Below are 25,594 nucleotides of genomic sequence, written 5' to 3' on the forward strand. Positions count from 1 at the left end.
TACAGAGAAAATTCACTTCTTCACTTAGTAATGCCATTGGTGCTAATAATAATAATAATCATAATAATATCATCTAACACTATTGTAACACTTCCTATGTGCCAACGATGTATACATATTAACTTATTTAACCCTCAGAATAACACTGAGGTAGGAATCATGATTATCTTCATTTTATAGATGAGGAAACCAAGGCACAGACAGGGAAAGTAACTAGTGAAGTTACCCCACCATGCCATGAGAAAGTGGTGAGGGGGGATTCAAACATGGAAGTCTAGCTGTAGAGCCCACTCTTAACGCTCTCTCCTCACTGCCCCCCGGAGTAGGTTTAACTGTGGGTATGTGTGAGCTGAACTTGAGAAGGGAACCTAGCACCAAATCCCCTAAATGTATTAGCTGGGTCTGTGGCTTCTGTGAGCATATTAAACAGGAATCCAGATGACACTGGTAAGGCACAGAGACATAAAAATAGCAAGTTATCCCCCTTACTGATTGCAAGCCATCAAACTGGCATATTTACCACATAGTTCCAGATGATTTTAAAAATTTGCCCACACATTCTGAAATTCTTTGTTGGCTATTTTTATCTTTATTTTTGCTTTTTTGCTGAGAAAGAGTCACCCTGAGCTAACATCTGTTGCCAATCTTCCTCTATTTTGTATGTGGGTCGCCGCCACAGCATGGCTGACAAGTAGTGTAGATCCACACCCAGGATCCGAACCTGCAAACCCGGGTTGCTGAAGCAGAGCGCGCTGAACCCAACCACTATGCCACAGGGCCGGCCTTGAAGGCTATTTTTTTCTTTTAGAGCTGAGGTAACATGAATCTGTTTACAATTAGGGACTTATAGGATATTGGAGTTAAGTGAGAAATCCATCAAAGGACTCTCAATCTTCTGGAACAGTCTCTCTGTCACTGGCTTGTCTTACACAGCCTGACTCTTTCGATCAGAGGGAGGCAAGTCCAGAGACCCCTTACTCGCTCCGGGTATGTCATTCTCTGAAAAGCATGAAGGAACCATGAGAAGGTGGGGACTGAGCAGTAGAAAGGAGGTTGCAGAACAAACAGCTACAATGATTCCAGCAGGATCCACAGGAAGATCAAGGGTGAGGACTGGGCCTCTGTGTCACGCTGATCCCCTCACTCCCCAGCTAGGACTCAAGGCTCCATGGTTCTCACCTGGATGTACATCTCTTGGAGTGTCTCTCTGTGTCACCCAAGTCTCTCTGTCTTTTTCCAAATGGGGTACCTTATCAGGTTGGAAAGGTTGTTGTCCTGAAAATGCGTGAAATGCAAGGCTTAGGCTCATTTTTGAGGTGCAAAAAGTAATCTAAAAATGTAGTCCTAATCCCATGACCTTCAGGCCTGTGAAGGACAGACAGGAAAAGATTTGGGACTGGCCAAATGCAACTACTTTCTAGCAGTTCTATAAAAAAAACGATTTAACTTGGGGCCGGCCCGGTGGCGCAAGCGGTTGGGTGCACGCGCTCTGCTGTGGCAGCCCAGGGTTCGCCGGTTTGGATCCCGGGCGCGCACAGACGCACTGCTTGGCGGGCCATGCTGCGGCGGCATCCCATATAAAGTGGAGGAAGTTAGGCACGGGTGTTAGCCCAGGGCCAGTCTTCCTCAGCAAAAAAAGAGGAGGATTGGCAGATGTTAGCACAGGGCTGATCTCCTCACAAAAAAAAAAAAAAAGGATTTAACTTGTGTACAAAGACCAAAAATATCTTCTCTGGGGAACCAGAACACTCCAATAAGTTAAGTTTCAATCAACCAGAGGCTCCCCTCACCCACAGAGAGCAGGTTCCTGAAGTTCTCCAGCATCACGTCTCGGTACAGCTGCCTCTGGGCGGAGTCCAGCAGCCCCAGCTCCTCCTCCGTGAAGACCACAGCCACGTCCTCGAAGGTCAATGGCTCCTAGAATGGGAAGCACCATCAACACGAACACCCACCAGATGAAAAGGAAGTTTGCTATAACTTACTTGGCATCACTAAGAGAAGTAGACAAGAAAGCAAGACGGTGTTCAGTTTGGCAAGTCAGATCAGCTTTTATTAACGTTTGGTGCCAATCATTCCGATTCTAACCCACTGATCTTCCATGGTCATCTAGAGTAAAGCAAGGAACATTCTTTGCTCGCTGTGAGCACTTCTGAGGGCAACTTCCTAGACCTGGTACGGTTGAATCACAGGATCTGCGCATTTTACAAGTTGACTCTAACTTGTAGATTATTGACTCTTCCTCTAAAAAGACCATGACAACTTACAGTTCCAATAGCGCCTAATTTTAGAGGGCCCACGTCTGCACACACCCCAAAACCATTCTTTACCACCAGGACTGTTCTTCACCAACCACCCCTCACCCCTCCACCAGCAGTTGGGCAAATCCGCCCTTTACTGCCATAGCCCCCCATCCCCTCCATAGACACATCTTTTATGGGCTACCATGTCAGCACTTGGCAGAAGCAGCCAATGTGTGTTTATGCAACCACCCTCCACCCAGAGGAGACCTCTAACACGGCGCTTCAAACTGCAGAGTTTCCAGTCGTGCTGTGTCAGCCTCGGTTACGAATCATGGCCCAAGTTTTTACGCAAACTGCTCCAGTTCAGCAAGGAAAAAAATGGCAGTTATATCCTCTGAAATATAGCAATCAACTATATTCCTACATCATCACTGTCTTCACTTAGACTGTGACATGCTTTCTTGAGAGGGAGACAACTGTATATGAGGGCTTTTAGAATTACACTTTACCTTCGGCCTGTCCCTGGAATACCTGTGACAAGGTATTACAAGGAAGAGTGAGTTGTGATTCCACAGGTATTTCAGTTTGAAAAAAAATTCATGGGTATATTTTTAATAAGAAGGAAGGCAAGATAGCCCTAGTAAGGTTTGGTGCATGCATGTCAATGTCATTACTCATTCAAGAAATATTCAGTACCTACAAAACAGTATTAGGCCCAGGAACTAGAGAGATAAGCAAGAAAGACACAACTCTGCCTTGATGGGGCTTGTGTTGGTATGCCCCAAGACCATCCCCAAATTCTCTGATTCGCTTGGAGGACTCACAGGACTCAGTACACAGTCACGCTCATAGCTAAGACTTATTATGGTTAAAAGAAAAAAAAAAAAAGCAAAATCAGCAGAGGGAAAAGGCACATGAATCTGGAGGAAGCCAGACACAGCCAGGAGTGTGGCTGTGAGAAATCTTAGCCATGAGTAAAATACACACTCAGCCCCGTGAGTCCTAGCAAATCTCCAAACATGGGGTGGTCTTGGGGACCCCCAAACCAGGAGGTCAAATAACTCGGCCAAGGTCATACAGCTAGTATGAGAAAGAGCTAGAATGCGAACACACAGAGCCTAGTTCCAGAGGCATCATACTTTAACAACTGTCCTATGAAAGCCAAGAGGTATGTTACTAGGGGAGCAGAAAATGAGAAGATATAAAGTAGATATTATTAATACCTTATACTTATAGCAACTTTACTAGGAGGTGGGCACGAGGCTAAGTATTTTTTTTTCATATATTTTTATTTTTATTTATTTTTGGTGAGGAGATCAGCCCTGTGCTAACATCTGCCAATCCTTCTCTCTTTTTTTTTTTTGCTGAGGAAGACTGGCCCTGAGCTAACATCCATGCCCATCTTCCTCCACTGTATATGGGACGCCGCCACAGCATGGCTTGCCAAGCAGTGCGTTGGTGCACACCCGGGATCCAAACCTGCGAACCCCAGGCCACCACAGTGGAGCGCGTGCACTTAACCGCTTGCGCCACCGGGCCGGCCCTAGGCTAAGTATTTTTACATGAGCTGTCTCATTTAATCCTCATGGAATTCACAGAAAGTGAGAACTTCCCGGAGTGTCGGAAATGCTCTATTATCTATTGTCAGTAACTACTTACAAGGCAGTTACTATTGCTATCCCCATTTCACAGATGAGAGAAACGAGGTCTCAGAAAAGTGAGTATCATTCATCCAAGAACATACACCCAATAAGCGTAGAGCCAGGACTGAACTCGGGCGGCCTGACTAAGCATGCTCTAACCACTCTGCTATATGGCCGCCCAAATGAGAGCAGAAGGATCACAGACCAGAGGAACCCACAATCCCATTTTGGAGAAGGAGTGCCACCAAGAGAGCACATTTCCCAGCAGAATCCTAGATCAATCCCAAGACCAGAGGCAGTGTGAGGAGGGAGAAAGCTGAGGCCAGAGGCAGTTGGTTTGGCAATTAATTAAACAGATGTGGACCAGCTACCAACTCCCAAATCTTGATATCCAGCCCAGCCTTCTGCACTGAGTCCCGCCTTATCCAACCACCACTTGGAGGTCTAAAAGGTATCATGAAGCAAAACACACCAAAACAGAATGGAGTCTTTCCTCCCAAATAGTTCTCTCCTATCAACCCCATGAGGCTAAACACAAGTACTATCTACCTTAAAGTCATCGTTGATTCTTCCCTTTTCCTCATTTCTCACATCTAGTTCATAAAAATGTCTGCTATTATGCCAAAATACACTTCAAATCTATCCACTTCTCCCCATCTCTACTTCCATCTCTCTAGTCTGACTCATCATCATATTTTGCTTGGATGATTGTAGATACTCTCCCAGTTCACCCTGCCCATGTCCCTCAAAATATGTGAGAGCAGTTATCTTGTTTTTAAGTTATTTACTACCTGTCTCCCTCCTGTAGAATGGCAGCCCCACGAGGGCAGGGATGTCCTGTTCTGTTCTCTGATACATCACCAGTGCTTAGAATTATGCAATTATGGCCCATAGCCGGCGTGCAACAAATACTTGCTGAACGCACCAATGAAAGAAAACGTGAACAGATCAACGACCACACAAATGACTGAGGAAAGGTATTCAAGTTCTACTATGAGAAAGCACACCTGGTTTGGAGAACATCATGACTAAGTTTAGCCAGACTTTAATTCTAACATTATTCATTTTTTCTTCATAATTTTTCATTTCAAAAGTATGTGTTCAGTATAAATAGTATAAGCAATGCCGAAGATGTTCAAGTAACTCAGAGGACCACAGTACAGAATGCAGGAACAGGGAGATCATGTAAAAGATGAATCGATTGTTATCTTTCTTTCTCTCTCCCCACATATATAATATACATACATATTTTATACATATCTATATACATACATAGATAAATATAAAAATAAATATATAAATGATAAGGATGGTATTTCAGTTGACTTGCAAATGAATGATTAATTTAATAAATAGCATCATCATAATTAGCTATCCATCTTGAAGAAAATGAAGTTAAATGTCAACCTTGAGTTATTTACCAAAATAAATGACAGTCATACTAGAGATGAAAAATTTTTAATACAAATATTAAAAAATCATTTAGATGCTTTTTTGATTAAGCTTAGGATGGGTATGGTCTTTTGAAACTAGATATGAAACCAGATTTTCAAAAGGGAACTAACAAATCATTTCACTATGTCAAATTTTAAACTTCTTTATGGTCAAGTCGCCATTCAGAAAGTTTGAGAGAAAATAACCGTGATACTTTTTTTGTGTATGTGGGTGAGGAAGATTAGCTCTGAGCTAACATCTGTTGCTAATCCTCCTCTTTTTGCGGAGGAAGATTGGCCCTGGGCTAACATCCATGCCCATCTTCCTCTAACTGTGACACTTTTGATAGGAGAGTTAACAACCCTACCATCGAAAGAACTCCTAAGAATATGATAAGAAATGAATTAATGAAAAAATGGGCAAAAGCATTTCATAAGCAATTCACAGATGAGAAAACAAATACAGCCAAGAAACATACAAAGAGATGCTCATCAAGCTTACTATGCAGGGAACTGTAAAGTAAAATGGGAGACCTTTGCCACACACCCTCCTCCATCAGATCAGCAGAAACATTTAGTATTGATATATCCTTGGAGTTGAAGGTATGTGGAAACAGCATGAACTGCTACGATTTTCTCTCAAATAGTCTGACAATAATATATTAAAAAATTTTTAAAGAAGTGCATTCTTTTTGGCCCAGCAATATTTAGAAATCTATACTATAGAATTTAAAGATTAAAGCACAGAATACGAGAACATATGTGTCTGTGCGTAGGAAAGGAGATTTATCACTGTACTGGTCGTAGTGCTAAAACTGGTAATAATCTGAATGGAATATCTTATAGTAGTAAAATATGGACTACATGTAAAACATCCACTTGTCCATTTCTGTTTAAAAAAGGGAGCAACAATGAGATCTCACCTTACATCCACCAGAATGGCTATTATTAAAAAGACAAGAAAGAACAGGTGTTGGAGAGGATGTGAAGAAAAGGGAACTGTCATACACTGCTACTGGGAGTGCAAACTGGTGCAGCCACTATGGAAAACCATGGAAATTCCTCAAAAAATTAAGAATAGAAATACCATATGATCCAGCTATTACACTTCTGGGTATTTATCCAAAGAACACAAAAACACTAATTCAAAAAGATTTATGCACCCCTATGTTCACTGCAGCATTATTCACAATAGCCAAGACTTGGAAACAACATAAGTGCCCATCAACGGATGAACAGATAAAGAAGATGTGGTATATATACACAATGGAATACTACTCAGCCATAAAAAAAATGAAATCTTGCCATTTGCGACAACATGGACAGACTTTGACGGTATTATGCTAAGGGAATTAAGTCAGACGGAGAAAGACAAATACTGTATGATTTACTCATATGTGGAAGACAAACACACACACAGATACAGAGAATAGATTGGTGGTTACCAGAGGGGAAGGAGGTGGGGGAGGGCAAAAAGGGTAAAGGGGCATATGTGTACAGTGACAGATGGCAACTAGACTTCTGGTGGTGAACACGATGCAGTCTATACAGAAGTCGAAATATAATGACATACATCTAAAATTTATATAATGTTATAAACCAATGTGACCTCAATAAAAAAATAAAAATAAAAAGGGAGCAACCTACGTATATACATTTTCACATGACAAAGATGTTGATGGATACACATCTTTTTGTTAATGGTGGGCATATTAGGGAGGACAGAATTGGAAGAGAAAACCTAATTTTTTTCGTATAGACCTTGGTATTGTCTGACTTGTATTAAATTTTTATTTTGACATTCACAATAAAATATATGTAAGCTAGTATTATTAACATGGCCAAGTTGCACAGGCTTAATACTATGAGATAGTCAGGTGGACAATCCAAAAATATGTTGGTGGTAGTCCCACAGTAACCCTTTTATGTGGCTAGAAGGTGGGGTGAGGCAGGAGAAAGGTCTCATAGTAGTGAACCTCAGTGGCTTCTGAAGAGGTTAAGACAGTCTTAAAACACAGGACTCAAAAGCTACATTCACTAGATTTTTTTTTTTTGCAGAGGGGAAGAACTTGCTAGAAAAAAAATAATCAGAGTTCTTAGAACTGTAAAAAAATCACTGCTATGATTGGGAAAAAAAAAAAAAACCTCAAGAGATCTCGAACTAAGCAGTAGAATGAACACTGGGGAAGAACAAGCCAGTGAACTGGAAAAGAGAGCAGGCTCCTGGAACACAATGGAGAATTTCAAAGAAGAGAACAAAAGAAAAGTTAAAGGACAGGGAAGATAGATCTAAAAGTTATACCATTTACAATAGAAGTTCCAGGAGGACCCAATGAATAAAATAATAGTCACAATAGACATCCAGGCAGAAAAAGAACTACTTAAATGCCATAAGATCACAAAGCAAGGGCAATACAGTGTGACCCTTCAAAATGACACTCAGCCAAGATGTTGTCAAGTATAAACACAACAGGTCTTTCTGGAAAAAATGACCAGAATAAACTTTGCTCACCAGAAGATGAACGGAGAAGCCATGAGAAAAACAACCATCACAAGACTTAATGCCAGCAGAAGATGAAGTAACTTATACAAAGATTGGAAAGTATGAATGAAGAATTTTAAGCCCAGACAATTTGCCACTTGAGCAAAAACTCAGTGGATACAGCATCCACAAGTCTTCTTTGGAAAAAAACAAAGTGTGCATGAAATTAAGCCAACCTACAGATAAATCAAAATAAAGTCAGAAACAAAGAAACTGTGGTAAAAGAGAGGTGGCGAGCAACAACTTATACAGACAGAACTGAGACAGCTCACCTCTGGGAATCAATGGTGACAAATCAGAAGGTAATGATAATAACAACAACAGAATATCAGGAGATGGTGGGACGTAAAAGAGTGCTGATTTCTTTAGCCCTCACAGCAAGCAGTTCAGCAATAATATTTAAAATTAAAGCATTTAGTAAAAGAAAGGGACTCAAACTTTCAAAATTTTTTTTGAAATTTCTTTTCATAAGAGAAGGTTTTATAAAATAATCTCTCGTGCTGAAAAAAGACATGTACTTAAAATCCTACAATTGCTTTGATTTCTTTTTTTCTCAATTTAAAGGAAAAGTAAGTTAACATAAATGCACGCATACACTGAGAGAGAGAGGGAGCATCTTTCCATGTCCTAACATTTTTATCCACTTTATCTCACTTGATAATAGCACAGGATCTAGATAAAAGAATGAATGAAACCATAATAATTCATCAATATAACATCAATCCAATGGAGGTTTGTTTTTTTTGCACTGTTATGAACGATGCTGCAATGGTCATCCTTTGAACACTTGCTCTGATTTAGAATAAATTCTTGCAGTGGGAAATACTGGAGCAGAGGTATGCAGAACTTCCAGACAGGCCGAAATGCCCCTTGCAATTGTGTGGATGTTCCCATTTCTCCATACTCTGGCTAACTGTGAATGCTGATTGTTCAAATCTCTGGCCATCGGCTAGAAAAAGAATCCCACCTTGTTTTAATCAGTATTACTTTGACTAATAGAGGCTGACCATCTTTTCATATGATTATGGGCCATGTGTGTTTCTTTTTTCCTTCCTTCCTGAACAAGAATGCCCGGGTTTTATTCAAACCTCTCTTTTAAAAATAAGAATATTAAAATTTTGGCATAGATGAAACATTCTTTTCCCCCAATATGCTGTCTTTTAACTTTGTTCACGATGTAATTTTTAGTAGGGGGTATTACAAGGAGAATATGACATCTATACATGAAGTAGAGAAACATCCCAATGAGGAGAAAAACACAGGCAGAGTGATAAAAGAAACAAATAAGCATGAGGCCAGAATCAACATGACGGTTACCATGACCACCTCAAGGCTGAGCTATGGGCAGAAATAAAAAATTACATTTTAATCTTGACTGTCTCCAGTGGCCAGAGAACAATGCAGTAGCCTTTCCCTGCAGTCAGGACATCTAGAAAGTCCCGGGCACAAGACACACTGTAGCTGGGAAGGGTGACCAATCAGAAATGGACTCAGCCTTCGCCTTGCAAACCCTGCACTTTTTGCCTTTAACCCCCAGCCACCCAAAGACCAGGCGGGGGCTCGCCTATCAACTAGCGGGCTGTGTACTTCCCCGGTTCGCACACCTTTTAAGAAAGCCTTGCTTTTCTTTAAAACTTATCTTTGCCTCGTAAAGCTGCTCATTTCACTTAACAAGAGAAAGAGAATTCATTACTTGGGGTTACCTCTCTGCATAATTTGGGCTCAGGCCCTTAGATGAAACTATTACTGGCAGCAGCATGCAGAGCAGAGAGGCAAATTACAGAGTCACACTGACCTGGTTCAAATCCAGGACTCACCACTCATTTCTTCATTTCTAAAATAAGATCATATCCTCTCTCTCACACAGCTGTTGGTGGATAAACGCAATGAGTAATGTAATTACTCACCCCCAGTACATTTTTTTCTCTTTTTCCTTTTCCCAAGGAAGGGGGATATGTTGACTCTCTGATGCCCTAAGTATTTCTAGAGAGAAAAGAAGACTCAACCCACCTGAAAGTTGGTCTTGTCTCCACCTGGGGAAAGGGCCGAGGCTTGAGAATGAAGAGCTGCAGGAAGAGAAAGAAGCCATGAGATGAGGTGGTGCCCGCCTGTGCTCTCGAACTATCTACCTGGACCTCAGGAACGTCTGTGCTTTAGAGACCGTTTCCCGTCACCTACCACAATTCCTCATCCACCTAACTCCTTCTCTCTCCACACCCGGCTAAGATTCTCCCCCACCCCACAGCCTCCATAACCTCTCACCTCGTTCCCTAGGCCTTGAGGGCAAAGTCTCCATGGTCTCCTCTGCTGGGTTTTCCGAGAGCAGCAGCAAGTTTATTTATTCTCTGATCTTCCTAAGCTGGAGAAGCAGAAGATCCAGCAGTTCCTCATTCTCGAGACTCTCCAAGCTCTGACAAGGAGCGTCAGATGGATACCTGGGGTCAGAAGTACCTGCCTCCCCCTCCGCTCCGCAGAACCTGCTTGGTTCCCACGCTCCAGGGACCTGTGGGCTCAAGAGGGAACCTGACTTTATCTGAGTTCTTTCTTCTGGGCCCCCCAGTTCACACCCTCTGGATACCATCCATTCAGTGGACATTTACTGAGCAGCTGTATGCATAGTCCCTGCTCTGCGGGGCTCAGAGTCCAGAGAGCCAAGAAAGTCGCAGACGGCCGGGGACAGCCAGTGAAGGGTCTTCAGGGAGGGCCCAGCAGCAGAAGTCTCACAGTGAGACACGGGGCCCTACAGAAGTGTTCAGAGACTCCACAAACATATGGGATGTGAGTCGTGTGAAGGAAAACCTGAAGTGTAAATTAGTATTACTAATGCAATACCGTGGAGGTTGCAAAGACAGAAAATAAACACATCCCTGTCCTCAAGGATTCTAAAAATCAGGACATAGGCTAGCAAATGTCTTCTAAATCAGAGTTTGTAACCTTTTTTGTTCCATGGCCTCTTTTGGCAGTCTGGCGATGCTTATGGACTCCCACTCAGAATACTGTTTTAAATGCATAGAATAAAACACACAGGACTATTTTAAAAGCTAATTATACTGAAACACAACCTTCAAAACTATTACACCACGTATGTGCTTCTTTATTAAACATTAAACATCAAGAATGAATGAATGACTGTAATTTCAAAATAGTAAAGAGCATAACCAATATTCTGAAACATCTACACCAACTACAATATGATATAAAAATATCTATGATTTACATGGATAACAGTCACAGGTTCTGCTAATACTATTGTGGTTTGCTGCCTACATTCATAATGAAAGGAAACTGAAGGAAATGCTAATTTTAGTTCAACTAGTATACATTATTTCCCCACTCAAGTTCATGAACCAACTGCATTAAGCCCATGGACTTGAATTCAAGAATTCCTTTTGTAGGGCCGGCCCCGTGGCTTAGCGGTTAAGTGCTAGTGCTCCGCTGCTGGCGGCCTGGGTTCGATCCCAGGCGCGCACCGACGCACCGCTTCTCCGGCCATGCTGAGGCCGCGTCCCACATACAGCAACTAGAAGGGTGTGCAACTATGACATACAACTATCTACTGGGGCTTTGGGGGAAAAAAATAAAATAAAAAAAAATTCCTTTTGTAAATGAAGCCTTCTCCTGCTGCCACCAGACTGAATCAATCACTCTGGGACCCAGCAACACTTTGTTTAAATTACCACCTTTCAGAAAGCCTAGCCTGTTAAGATCTCTAAATCATCAAGGGAATCAGGCCTCCTTCCTTTATGCATTTCTCCATGTTGCACGGGTCTGGCACATTGGCCGTACGTAAGAAAGTCCATCAACAGCATGTGATGCACAGAGATGAACAGAACTCTTAGAACCAACTCAGAGTTGGTCAGTAGGTAATACAAAGACACTGACCCTGAGCTTTTCCCCTCCTTGCCTGACGTGTTTTCTCTTGAGATCCAAGCCACAGGGCGAGTTCAGACAAACATACACACACTTGCGATGTCCACTCTAAGATACTCCCTGGATTGTCTGGCTTCAGGAGCTCAAGTCTCCGGCTCTCCTCTAACCACCTGTCTCAGACCTTCGCACGGCCCGCTCTGACGAGCACCTCTCTGTCTCACACTGTTCGTGCACTGCCCTGCACTAGGACTGCTCTCTGAAGCAAGTGTGGAAGACTGGGCAACACGCTGACCTCCTACACGGTGGACAACGAGGAAGCGCAGAGCAGAGGCCAGATCTGTAAGAAGCCCTCCACACCAACCATTTAAACTCAGCTCTTCATGATCCTCCAGGACTGTGCTGTGCAAATCTTAGCTTAAAAATCACCATGAGAGACTGTTAAAACAGACTGCTGGACCCTGCCTCGAAGATTCTGATTCCACTACCTCTGCAGCGAGGCCCGAGAATCTGCAGTTCTAACAAGTTTCCAGGCGATGCTGATACGGCTGCTCCAGGGACCACACTTAAGTAGCACACGCTAAAATACTCTAGCTTCCTCTGTCTGATTTTCCAGGTTCCAGGGGCTTCTGAGGTGTACAAAATTTCCTTGTGGTCCCTCCTCATACCCCTGAGCTCTTCAAGTTAGGACTGCCTCAAGATTTAGTCCATGAAGTCCTACCCTCTCTACTCATTCACTCCCCTGATGAACACATCCAGCCTTGTGGCTTCAAACAGCACCTCTAGGCCGATGATTTAACGCCAACGTGACATCGCCACTTGGATGTCCAGAAGGCATCTCAAACTTAACCAAACCAAACTCAAAAAAAACTTAACCCAAAACCAAACACCAGATTTGCCTCTAGAGGTCCTTCTCTTCTTTCAAATGGTCAGACAACATATTTTGGAGCGATCCTTGATGTTTCTTTTTCATACTCCATATCCAATCATCAGAAAAACCCTTCAAATTATAGCCAGAATCAGATCTATTCTTACCGCCACTGTCCAAACCACCATCATCGCTTACCTGAAGGACTGCAACAGCCTCCTAACTGGTCTCTCTGCTTCTACTCCTGTCCCCCTACAGTCTATTTCCTACACGGCAGCCAGAGTGATCTTTTTAAAACATAAATAAAATCATGTCACTCTTCTGGCCAAAACCTACACTTCACTCAAAATCTTCAATGAAGCCTTTTTGATGGCCAAAAGACCTTACACTCTCCGGCCTCCCAATACGCAATTTCCTACTTATCTTTCCTCTTCCTCGTTCTGCTCTCTGGCCTCCTTTCTGTTCTTCAAACAGACCAGTCACGCACCCACCTCAGGGTCTTTGCTGCTGTTCCCTTTCCCCAGATGTCCACAGGCCCCTCACTTCCTTTGGGTCCCCGCTCAAGCGCCTCCTTCTCAGTGAAATCATTGTCCTGACCATCCTACTTAAAATTGCAAGTCCCACCACCAGCACTCCCAGAGCCCCTTCCCTGCTTCGTTTTTCTCGGTGAAATTATCATCTAACCTCCCGCCTATTTTTCTTGTTTCCTGTCTTTCTGCGCCCATCAGAACATGAGCTCGGGGAGGGCTGGGACTGTAGTCCGCTCCTGGCACAACGCAGGTGCTCAATAAATATTTAAACGGGAGAATCGGACTAACCTGAACTCGGCCTGCTGATTCCTGGATCCTGGGACCTTTGATCCCAGCTACAGAGCAGAACGGATTTCGTTCCCCAGTTGGTTCGCTTAGTAAATTACATGCTAAAGACCACGCTGGGTGATCACGATGGTGATCAGGGCAGGCGAGGACTCTGCACTCAAGCAGCTGACATTCCAGCTGGGAAGACAGCACACATTTACTGAAACTCTGCTATATGTCAGGTGCTTAGGTTATAAAGAAAGACACAGCCCTTGACCGTGTGGAGCTCACACTGAAGGGAGAGAGGAGGACAGAAATAATTGGCGACAAAGGCAGTGGGATAAAGAGGTCACAGGAATCAGAAACATTGCAAAGGTAGAAATAACAGGACTAGATGAATAATTACACGTGGGGATGAAAAGAAGGAGAAATCAAACACGACTCTGGGGTTGAAGTTTGAGGAAAACAGGTAAATTATGACATTTTAATCCAGATAGCAAAAAGAAGAGCAAGGTTTTGGAAGCTGTAGTTTTTGTCTCTCTCTTAATATTGGAGCTGTCAAACTCCAATATTTGTGGGTTCAAATTCTGGGTCAGCCACTTGGTAGTTGCATTGACACCAAAGAGTGACAAACTTCCGCAAGAGTCTGTTCTTTCTTCTGTTAAATGAAGATGATACTTCTTGCAGAGTTGAGTGAATTAAGTCCTTCTCTCTCACACACATCCACATGCACAGCTATCTGAACAAAGCTCAGAGCCCAGTAACCAACCGATAGCAAATCCTTAATAAACTATTATCACTGCTGTTATTCATTCATCCCAGCACTAACCCAGAAATACAGGGGTTCGTTCATTAACAAACATACACTCAGTATCTAACCACATCTTGGACCCTAGAACACACACCGGGATACAGCAGTGAATAAGATGGACAAGTCACTCGCTCTTACGGTGGTTGCATTCTGGTGGGAAAACGAGTCTACAAATAGCTGATCTTTGATTACAAAAAGGCAAATGAAGAAAATAAAACAAATGGGATAGATTCTTGTCTACCCACCAGAATAGAGGTTCTCTTGTACAGAACATAGGTGGCAGGTGTGGGACGGGCACCATGAAATCACGCTGTCATGGACAGTCTCTAAGACGTGTGTGAAAATAAATCACCTGTGCAAAGGTCTGGGCTGACAAGAGCACAGAGCGAAGTGCAGGTGCAAGGCCTCTGACTCGTGGTTACAATAGCTCCTGACCAAGGATGCTTGCTAAGTTTCTTCACCTTTCTAAGCCTCAGCATTCTCATCTGAACCATGGGACTAATAATATCGAACTCACAAAGTTACTGAGCAAATTAAATATAAATGGATTTGCTGATTCAAATATTTATTGACAGGCAGCTATCTGCCAGGGACTGTTCCAGGCACCAGGGATACAGCAATGAAAGCCCTCAACATAATAACCGGTATACAATAAGCACTTAATTAATGCATACCGTTACAGTTACTATAATTATGTCTTCCCTGGACCTAGCACAGCCCTGAAACAGTATAAGCCTGGGTGATCTATTGACCAAATGAAGCACTACTATAAGCCAGGGAGAGAATACGTGAAATACAGACATCCGGAAATTCCTCAGCCTTAGAAGAAACCCATTTCCGGGAGAAGGCAGCTATGGCTGAAGGGCCTGAATGGGCATTTGCCAAAACCAGCCGATGAAGAATAAGGCTAGGAAAGCAGACCTCCCAATGGAGAAGGGAGCTGGCAGTGCCATAAAACAACAACAAAGAAATCAAAGTTCTACTCACCTGGGATTCCAATGGCCAGAGACCAGGGTTACTCCTTCCTCTTCTATGCAGTTCTGTCTGGGACAGGAACAGTCCCAAGAAAGCCAGGCTGTGAAAGAAAAAGGAGCCATGAGATACGATGATTTGATCACAATGCCTAACACACCACAGGGAGAAATCTCTGAGCACCAGTTGGATGTATCTACCTCTTCATTTCACGTAGCCTTCCTGGAATATACTCCTACTACTTCCTTCAGAAGGGCAGGAAAGGGACCTCCCTCCCTAGGGGGCTCAGAGAGAAGGGCCCACGCCGTTGCTTCTTTGGGCCCTGTCTACAAGCCTGCACTCACTGCAGCTTCCAGACACAATGAGAATCAGGACACAGTCTCAAGATTTGAATTCAGAGCTGTGACTCTCACATGCTGTGTGACACGGCGCGGAATTGAACCTGCGTGTGCCTCAGACACTACACTAGAGCCAGCAACAAGACATCAGCAAACAATCGCTGACATCTTGTACAGTGCTTAGAGGGAAACATACAGAACATGAAGATTCAACTCTTTCAGCTCTTTACAGAGCTGACTTCACAGACAGAAAACACTGCAATTGGTACAGAAGTGGCTGGGCAGCTACCGTGAAAGAATTCAAGAGATCATCAATCCGCGACGGCCTGGATCGGTCTCAAAGCCGGAGCTGCCGGCCTTGAACTGTTCCTTTCAAGCCTGGGGGTGCCACGGGCTGCGGGCCCGAGCCTCGCCCCCCATCCCAACCCGGGATGCTCGGTGCCTCCGCCTCCTCAAACCCTTCCTTCGCCAGGCCGCGCTGTCGCAATCTCCTGGCTCCGACCCTCCGCCCCTCGCCGCCCCTTCCCCACCAGGTCCTAGAGATCCGGCCCCTGTGCCTGCAGCCAGAACGAAGATCCGCTGAAAATTCCCTGTCCCCTACCCCACTCACCATCACATCAGAAACGACGGCTATGGTGCGCTGGCCGGAAGCGGAAGTGGGAGACTCTAGGACCGGACTACACTTCCCAGAATCCTCTGCGGTGCGCGATCTTGTTTGGGGTCCAGGTGCTGACGTCAATAAGCGTCCACCTCCAGCCTAGCCAAGGCCACCGGGAGGGCGACGGGTACGGCGGGTGTACCGAGACAGGTGAGGTGCACGCGATGTTCCGGCGCTAAGGGTTTCTTTCCTTTCCTTAAATAAAAAAAGCCATTACTCAGTAATAACATTTTCACGTTGTAGAAAATCTGACAATATTCTCAGACAAACATCTGTAATCCCATCACCAAAGGATGTAAAGCGTTATTGATGTCATGATGTAAATTATTTATTCCTAAAGTAGTGCATGATCAATGTTAAGAAAAGTAAGAAAAAAGAAAAAGACAATAATGTAAAGAAAAGTAAGAAAAAAAATGTAAGAAAAAATAACGAAATTAAAGTCTTCTGTAATTTTAGCACCCAGAAACAAGCGTCATTAATATCTTGGCTTATGTATTTCTCCATCTCCTATATGAGTATATATGTATTTAAAATTTTTTCTTCCCATAAAGTTGGCATCATAATATTTTGGAGCCGTATTTTTCCTACCACTTCATATATTGTGGGTAGCTTTCCATGTCACTAAATAATGAAATCATTTTAAGTGGTTGCTTAGGGTTTTTTATTTTTTGATACAACACCACCTTGTCCGCCAATGGGGTTATACTTTCAATCTTAGTGTGTCAAAACTAGGAATAATTATTTTCTTTAGTTTTTCCCAATTTGATAGACCAAACATGCTGTCTCATTTTTTTATTGCATTTCTTTGCTCATAGAGATGTTGATATGTCAGTGGTGGGTGAATTGTCTGTTATATCCTTTGCCCATTTTCATATTTTGTTTATTTATTTGCAATTTCTCTTTGTATACTAATGGTATGGACTTTGTCCTACATGGTGAATTTTTTTCCCAGTTTGGACTTTTGTAAAATAAAGTTAAAAAAAATTCTTATCTAATCAGATTGATCAGTCCTTTAATTTTGGATTCTGTCTTTTCCCATATGATTATAAAGACTTCCTTACCCTGATTTTCCAGTAAGTACACATCCGTATTCACTTCTGTTCTAAAAAGCACCCAGGATTTGTTTTAATCAGGTATGGTAAGACACACAGACATGGAAATGATTGTCGTGAAGGAAGAAGTTTATGCTCAGAGATCCCTAGAAACAGGAGGTATGGCATGCCATGCAGGGCCTCATGAGGAGGGATCAAGCTTGGGCAAGAGGCAGAAGAGGAGAGGGGAAAGCATGGCCCAGAGACTTCATTGGGTTTTTATGGGAAGGATTGGGCGAATCAGGGTAGGTATGCTGAATAAGCTTAGAATTGTATAGTTTGAATAATTCTGGTGGCCTCTGGGTTATAGGGGTGGTCCCTAGTTGTCCAGTACTTGGTCCTGGGTTGATTTAGGGCAGGGGCAATATTGCCTTGGTGCGTGAGAGTGTGATAAAGGAGATGGTTCGGGGCGTGAGCTCTGGATTTGTTGGTTTGTATATCAAAGGTGCGCTCACAGGGGAGTAGTTTGCTATCTAGGAATTAGCTAGCCCTGGGAGGGGCGGTCTCTCCAAGATTAAGGCCTCAAATGCCAGAGCATCAAAAAAACAGAAAATAAGAAAATATAGTCAACACAACTTCTAGTGGTTTTATTGTTCTATTTAATATCTGTGTGACTTATTTCAGTATATGGTGTGAAGAAAAGATCTACTGTTCTTTTTCACCAGATTGTTGTCAAGTTTTCTCAGCAAGATTTACTGAAAAATTAGACAACTTAGATGAAATGGACAAATTCCTAGAAGGGTATCAATTATCAAAACTGACTCAAGAAGAAATGGAAAAATTAATCAGACCTATAACAAGTAAAGAAGTTGAATTAGTAATTAAAAATCTATCCACAGGGGGCCGGCCCCATGGCATAGCTGTTAAGTGCACACACTCTGCTGCTGGTGGCCCGGGTTCGGATCCTGGGCGCACTCTGATTCACCGCTTGTCAGGCCATGCTGTGGCAGCGTCCCATATAAAGTAGAGGAAGATGGGCACGGATGTTAGCCCAGGGCCAGTCTACCTCAGCAAAGAGAGGAGAATTGGCATGGATGTTAGCTCAGACCTGATCTTCCTCGCAAACAAAAATAATCTATCCACAAAGAAAAGCCCAAGCCCAAGCAGAATCATTAGTAAATTCTATCAAATATGTAAAGAAGTAAACATACTAATCTTACACAAAATCTCTTATAAAACAGAGAAGGAGCGAAAACTTCCCAACTCATTCTATGATGCCAGAATTACCCTGATTTCAAAGGCAGACAAAGAATTCATGAGGAAAGAATCTATAGACGTTATTCCTCATGGACAAAGATGTGAAAATCTTGGACAAAATATTAGCAAACCGAATTCAACTACCCCGTGATCGAGTGGGATTTATCCCAGGAATGCAAAGTTGGTTTAACATCTGAAAGCCAATTAATGTAGCACACCATATCAATATAATAAAAGACAAAAAAGATCATCTCAATAAGGTGTAGAAAAAGCATTTGACAAATGAATGTTCATGAGAAAAACGTAACAAAACAGGAATAAGAGAGAAATTCCTCAACTTGATAACGAAAATCTACTCCAAAAGATCAATTGAGAGACCAAAAGTAAACCCTTATGTTTATGATCAATTGATTTTTCAACAAAGATACTAAGCTTTTCTTAGAGTAGTAATAAATCCAAACACTACGAATAGTCAATGTGTCTAGATAGGGACAATATGGGCCTGGAGTTCCAAATTGTTTTTCTAATGTAATAGAAATAAAAATGGACTCTTAAAGCTTTTCTGTATCTTACGCACGACCTCTATTATTGTCTTTGGCAGTCTGCTGCCAGGTCACTCTCACTTGTCCACACTTGAGAAGACAATAGAGGTGTTGTCTATATTCATTCGTCTAGTTCCCTGATTTTCACTCTGGATTTTGTGGTCTTAGGTCTCAGTGGATTAGTGACCATTCTAATGGTCAAGGGAGATGATCTTGAATGCAGGAGGGCCTGATTCTTTCTAGTATTTTCCAGAGTATGTTTTATCTATCCTTCTGTGTAAAGGTGTGTTTCTGTAAATTACTGAACTCCCTGACAAGGCAGATTCAATCTATGTCCTGTATCCTAAGACCCCAAAACTGTACAGTTTAGGGAGTTCCCTGGTCATAAGCTCTGGTGGCTCAGGTGGTTGAGGGAGGTCGTGAGCAAAGTTAGTACCTCATCACCTCGTCATTTCCTAGACACCCCAAGATTTGCCTCCAAGGACGTGAAACCTTTATCCTGTAAAGTAATAGAAGGCTTAGACTTGAAATAGTATCAGAAAAAGAGAATGATAGTTTGTTTGAAGTATAAATAAAGGGTGACAAGGATTACAAGGTTAGAAGATGTCAGAGAATTAGGTAACCACCTAGAGCTTTGTAAGCCATGGAAAGTAATTTGTGATTTTACCTAAGATCAATGGAAAAACCACTGAGGTATTTAATCAAGGAATGATTTGTATTCTTAAAATGTCACTTTTGCTGCTGCGTAGGGGATAGATCAGATAGGAAGAAGAGTGAAAGCAGGTAGACAAGCTAAGAGGCTGTTGCCGTAATCTAGGCAAAATGTTATGGTGGCCTGAGCTAGTCTAGTAGCTGGAACTGGAGAGAAGTAGAAGAAGTCAGGACATATTTGAAGGGAGGAGTCAACAGAAATTGCTGCTGATGGACTGGACGTGGGGAAAGAGAATTTGAGTGTCAATGATCACTCCTAGGTATTGGGCTTGAGGCTCTGGGTGGATAGTTGGGGAGTGACAATTTAGGGTGTAGATTGAGTGCAGGGTAAACATCACAAGTTTGAGATACACATAAGATGTCCACTTGGAGATGGAAACTAGGCGTTTGAGGTTGAGCCAGGAAGAAGATCCATCAAAAGGGAAGACAGATGGAAATGCCACTGATGTAGAGGCATCAGGGAGTAGAAAGTAAGGTGTTCAAAGAACAACAGAGTGTCCTCTCTACCAAATAATGCTGAGAGGTCAAGAGAGAAGAGATAAAAAGGATGACCACTATAGTTAGTTCTGAGTGGTCATTGATAGTTATGAAGAGAGAACAAAGAGTTTGAAAAGAGTAGTGGACACAAAAGCCTAATCCACGTGAGCTCAGGAGAGACTGGGAATGGGAGGATGGAAGTAGTATGTGTAGACATTTTCTAGTTTTTCCACAAAGAAGAGCAAAGAAATGGGCTAAGAGCTGGAGGAAGGTGCTGTATCAAGGGTAATTAATTTTTTTTCTTATTAAGATGATGTGGTAGGCAGAATTCTGTGATCCCCAATGATTCATGCATGTGTGTAATCTCCTCCCCTTGAGTGTAGGAGGGACTCCATACTCAAAATGATGTAAATAAGATGGGACAGTAACTCTCGTGATTAGGTTATGTTGTGTGGCACAATTATTTTTAAAAAGGGAGGTTATCCAGGTGGGCCTGAACTAATCACATGAGCCCTTTAAATCTGGGTCTAGAGGTCAGAGACAGAAGTCAGAGAGATTTGAAGTGTGAGGGATTCAATGTGAGGCTTTGAAGATGGAGGGGGCCACATGACAAGGAATGTGGGTGGCCCCTGGGAGCAGAGAGCAGCGCCCGCAGCTGACAGTCAGCAAGAAAATGGGGTCCTCCGTCCTACAACCATGAGGAACTGAATTTGGCCAACAACTTGAATGAGCTTGGAAGAAGACCAAGATCCAGAATGAAGCACAGCCCAGCTGACATCTTGATTGCAGCTGTGTGAGATCCTGGGTGGAAAACGCAGTCATGCCATGCTGGACTTCTGGCCCATGGAAATTGTGAGATAATAAATTCATGTTATTTTAAGCTGCTAAGTTTGTGATTATTTCTTCTGCAACATGAGAAAACTAATACAGGTGGAAAATATGAGATCCTCCAGGGACGTGAGCCTAGAGCTGGAATTAGCACAGAGTATTTGTCGGTGGGCTCAGCACAGGATGTAGGGCTCTGGAGTAGGTCAAAGAGTCAGTTCATGGGAAATACTATGCTCTTTATTCTTACTGGAACATGGCCTTCTGCTTAAGGAGATAACAAATGGCCGTCTGTTCCAGGTATCTGTGCATGAAAAGACATCCCAAAATTTAGTGGCTTAAAACAATGATTCACTTTGCTTGTAAATCTGAAATTTCAGCAGGATTCTAGGGGAAAGGCATCAGCTGGGTGGCTCAAAGTCTGAATGCTGGAATCACCTGAAGGCTTCTTCACGCAAATATTTGGTTATTGAGTTGGCTGTGACCTTTACTAGAGCTGTTGGCTGCAACCATACATATGGCCTCTGAGCTTTCTCACAACATGGTGTCTGGGTCCCAAGGATGAACATCCCAGAGAGAGAGCCACATGGAAACCATATTGCTCTTTATGACTTAGCCACGGAAGTCACTGGAGTTACTTTTGCCTTATTCTGTTCACTGAGGCACTCACTACAACTTACCCAATTTTAAGGGAAGGGGAAATAGACTCTACCTTTTGATGGGGGTGTGGCAAGGTTCTGGAAGAGCATATGGGACTAGAAATATTACTGTGGTTACGTTTAAAAAATACAGTTGGCCACGAGACTGGTCATAATAACTGCTTATTCAGAAGGACCAGATAGGTCTGTGGATAATGTGGGGGTCATGGGTAATAGATAACGTGTCCTTGATGTGTTGTCTGAGGCAGGGTCATTGACACCCCTGGGCCTTTTCCTATCAATGACACCCTCTTTCTTGAGGACCATCGTGCTGGGAGGCTCTTTACTGCCTCCATACTGACTCTGACCTTCTTATCACACTCAGGAGTGCTAGCTCCCAGAACATTGCCTGGACCTGAGTAATTGTCAAGGTTTGAACGGGGTTAATCCCAAGGCCCTTGCTGCCTATGGAAGCTGATCTTATCATAGGGCCGTCAGCAAAAGGAGATCCCCAAACATGTGTTCCCACTTAGATTTGTTAACAGAACATAGAGTGTCAGGTGCAAAACCCACAGGCAGGGAAGGTCCTCAGAGATTCCTAATGGATGAAGAACTAGAGGCTAAAACGTGTGAAAGGAACGGAGAGGCCAGTGTCATTGAAGGTGACTCTGAGCTCTGTGACCTTGTTGTTTAAACTTTCTCATTCTACACCTTGCACTGAAACACACCCCATTGTGTTTCCACGGGGGCGAGAGGTCAATATCAGGCTGTACTCTAGACACGGTACACTGAACACTACAGGAGAACGCCTTACCCGGCGCAGCCTGAGTCTGCATGTCTCCACACGGCTCTGACGGCCCCCCTGCTCAGCACAGACTTAGATCCCATCCCCAAGGAGGGAACCCTGCCATGATGTTGCTTCAGGTTTGTCTGCTGCTGCTATGGGTGCAAGGTGGATTATTTTGACTGTTACAATGACCTGAAGCCCAGTGTGGTGGGTTTTCCCCCTCTATACCTTCATCCAAGATTTAGAAATACAATGGAATTTTTTGTGTGTGGTCAGGCCAAGAAAAGAACTGATATTTTACCAGTAAATTCTTGTGTGTTTGTGTGTTCACTGTGTGCATGCGTGTCTGTGTGTTTTTATCTTCTGACACCTTTGAAACGTGCTTTTTATGCTTCCAACCTTGTGTGTGACTTCCTTTCTTTTGTCCCCACACTGATTTTTTTCCCTTCTTAAGACGAGAGACAAATCAACCTATTTCAAAGTTCCAATCTAGGCCTCCTTTTTTTCCCACATTCAGAGAAATCTTCAGGGCAGATAATTTCCTGGGGGCTTAGGGATAAATGGGGTGGGGAAACCCCTGGGTTAGAGAGACCCCCCTCTGATCCCCCTGAAGTAACCAAAACCACAGCCCACTTTTGAGAGACCTACTTTGGGAAATGCAAATGCCCTTAGGTACAGAGTAAGGGGTCACTGTTAGGATGAATTAGCATCAGCTTTCCTGATACCAAGTCAGGAACTTCACTTGGTATTTCCACTTCTGAAGGGGTGTTTTATGAAATGTTTTCCATAGATGGCCAATTGTGGCTGTGCCCTAACCATTTCTGGCAACATGCTCCTTCTTCCATGCAGTTTGAACCCAAGGGATTCTGGACCCTGTTCTGAGGGTCTAGAAAGAAAGTACCAGTTCAAGAGCTCATGCCCTCATCCCTGGTTCTGATCCATTAACTTCTCTGGGAAAATGGGAACACAGCTTTTATCCTTTGACTTTATCCAGCTCTGTGGACCCTGTGTTAGATGATCAAGCCAACATAACATATTAAAGCTCAGTTTGGGTGTTTTATAGCAAATGACCTCTGTCCTGGGAATGCTGTCTGGTGAAGCACAGAGACTATAATTCCATTGCACATAACCTATCAATATGCACATGTGCATTTCTATTCATAGAAGTCTCCGTAGCAGTGTCTCACTGAGGTTAAACAACTTCTATAATTTCAGGGAGTAGCGTTTGCATTATAGAGGGAAGAACAGGGATGGTGTCTTTGGGAGTAAAACTCAGCCTTCTTTGTGTCTACATGTGTCTCTAGGCTCTGGCTTGCTGCTCCTTCTCATTGAGGCTTTCTTTTAATCTCATTGCCTCTATGACTTTTTCCCAGATTTTTATTGCATTTTTAGATGCATATTCAACTTCTGATTTGGTAACTAGGGTAAGGTTGGCAAGATTTGGGAGACAGTTGGTAGCCAAGGGGAGTAGCAGGGTGTGTCAGCCTCCACAAAGCAGAAAGGTTGAATCTAAATCACTCGCATCAAAGCTTTCCATCCAGTCTGACCTAGTAGATCCCATGGGAAACTCCCTTTACCCAAGGCCCTTCCTGTAGAGCATGGCTGGTTATCATTCTAAATGCAAATTCCCATTTCAATGAAATTTCTCGTTTAATAACCTAACTGACCTCTCACCATATTTTATGCTGTTTCCTGACTTGTCTTTGAAGACAGCAATTATTTTTTACTTTTATGTTTTTTCTTATTATAATTAATTTTATTTGTCAGAACAAGGGTTAAAGGAGAGAAAATAAGAGAGATTGACTCAGTGGCAGAAGCCCTCAGCAAACTGAGGCAGCATTTTCTCACTTGTAAAGTTCTGGGAGGTAAAGATAGTCTTGACCTTGGAAGAAGGGAAAAATGAACATAAACCCAAAAGCAAACACAAATTTTGAATATCTGCAATATCCATTTACATAGTTATCCCTTATACGCCTCAGAACTTCCCTTATTTGAATGTCTCGAAATCAGCAGATAAAGAAAGCTTGATAAACTTTGAATTATATACACATACATAATCGTATTAGCACTTTGTTATAGTTTTTCAATTTATTTTCTTCAGAGTGATTATTCTTAATGTTGCTTTCTACTTTTGTCTATGTAGAGATGTAGAGAAAGGATGGGTGAAAAAAATCGATTGTGTCTGGAAAGAACTTATTGATGAAATAGTGTCTGTGTGACCAATGCATGTTGGTAGCTGTCCCAAGAAATGTGTGTGCCTGTTGCCCAGCGGCAGAGAGTGTCACTTCATGGACCCCTCTGTGGTTGTGTTTGTGGCTATCAATGAGTCAACCTTCAACCACCGATTTGCTTGCCCTCCAACATTTCTGTGATGGAGGCAGTGGAATCTAAGGAAGAAAACACAAGCTTTGAAGCTCAGAATTTCTGATTATAAATTCAGGGTCAGAATTTCCCTAGCATCTTACTGGTTATGTTACTTGGGCAAGTCATAGTATCTACCCAAGAAATGGTCCCTCCTAATTTTCCCTATCCTCTTCCCTCTTCTTTCTGTCCTCTTGCGTGGTGCGTTGCCTGGATCAACACTCTAGCTTCAAATTACTATCTTCCCATGTCCACATCTAACCTCATGCTATAGCCATTTCTGAGGATATCAATGGCATGTAAATACATGACAGTACATGACAGCCTTAAAACATGCATGAATACTTTTCAAGTGGGATTTGCTGCTTCTTCAACTCCATTCACCTTTGTAAATTGACTTCCCTCCTCAGAGCACAAGGAGCTGAGTCAAGATCTTCTAGGTTTCATACCAACTCCATATTCCAAGATCATGGAGAGGAAGCCATTGTCACACTATGAATAAGCTGCCTGAGCTCTAGATCCCTCTCTTTTGCCCTTTATCTGGTGGTAGAGGGTCTTGAAGTCATGACTAATGCTGTTCCTTCCATGTAGGTTCCACTGGAAGCACTATCAGTATGTTCTAGACTTGCATTTTGCCATTGAGGAGATCAACATGAACCGCCATCTCCTACTGAACCTATTCCTGAGTTTCAGCCTCTCCAGTGCCTTCCACAGTGATCGCAGAGCCTTGGGGACTTCCCTAACTTGGTTATCTAGAGGGAATAAGACCATCCCTAATTATATCTGCCAGCAACAG

At 42.9% G+C, this 25,594-nt stretch overlaps 1 protein-coding gene across 4 annotated transcripts in view; it reads right to left on the reverse strand.

Moving 5' to 3' along the window:
- Positions 1-16,145, reverse strand: part of ZNF229 (zinc finger protein 229) — a 24,029-nt gene extending 7,884 nt beyond the window's left edge. Inside the window, exons 1-6 of one of the 4 annotated variants that reach the window (XM_058529521.1) lie at positions 16,122-16,145; positions 15,189-15,276; positions 10,121-10,361; positions 9,869-9,924; positions 1,791-1,917; positions 1,180-1,275 (exon numbers count right to left, since the gene is read on the reverse strand). In XM_058529521.1, the coding sequence (XP_058385504.1) occupies positions 1,180-1,275; positions 1,791-1,917; positions 9,869-9,924; positions 10,121-10,154 (313 nt within the window). In that variant the 5' untranslated portion in view covers positions 10,155-10,361; positions 15,189-15,276; positions 16,122-16,145. Of the gene's footprint in view, positions 1-1,179; positions 1,276-1,790; positions 1,918-9,868; positions 9,925-10,120; positions 10,369-15,188; positions 15,846-16,121 lie in introns of those variants that run through there. The other 3 variants (XM_058529524.1, XM_058529525.1, XM_058529523.1) reach the window with 3 other exon arrangements.
- Positions 16,146-25,594: the final 9,449 nt, after the last annotated feature.

Source organism: Diceros bicornis, chromosome 34 (assembly GCF_020826845.1).
Source record: "Diceros bicornis minor isolate mBicDic1 chromosome 34, mDicBic1.mat.cur, whole genome shotgun sequence".
Taxonomy (NCBI): Eukaryota; Metazoa; Chordata; class Mammalia; order Perissodactyla; family Rhinocerotidae; genus Diceros; species Diceros bicornis.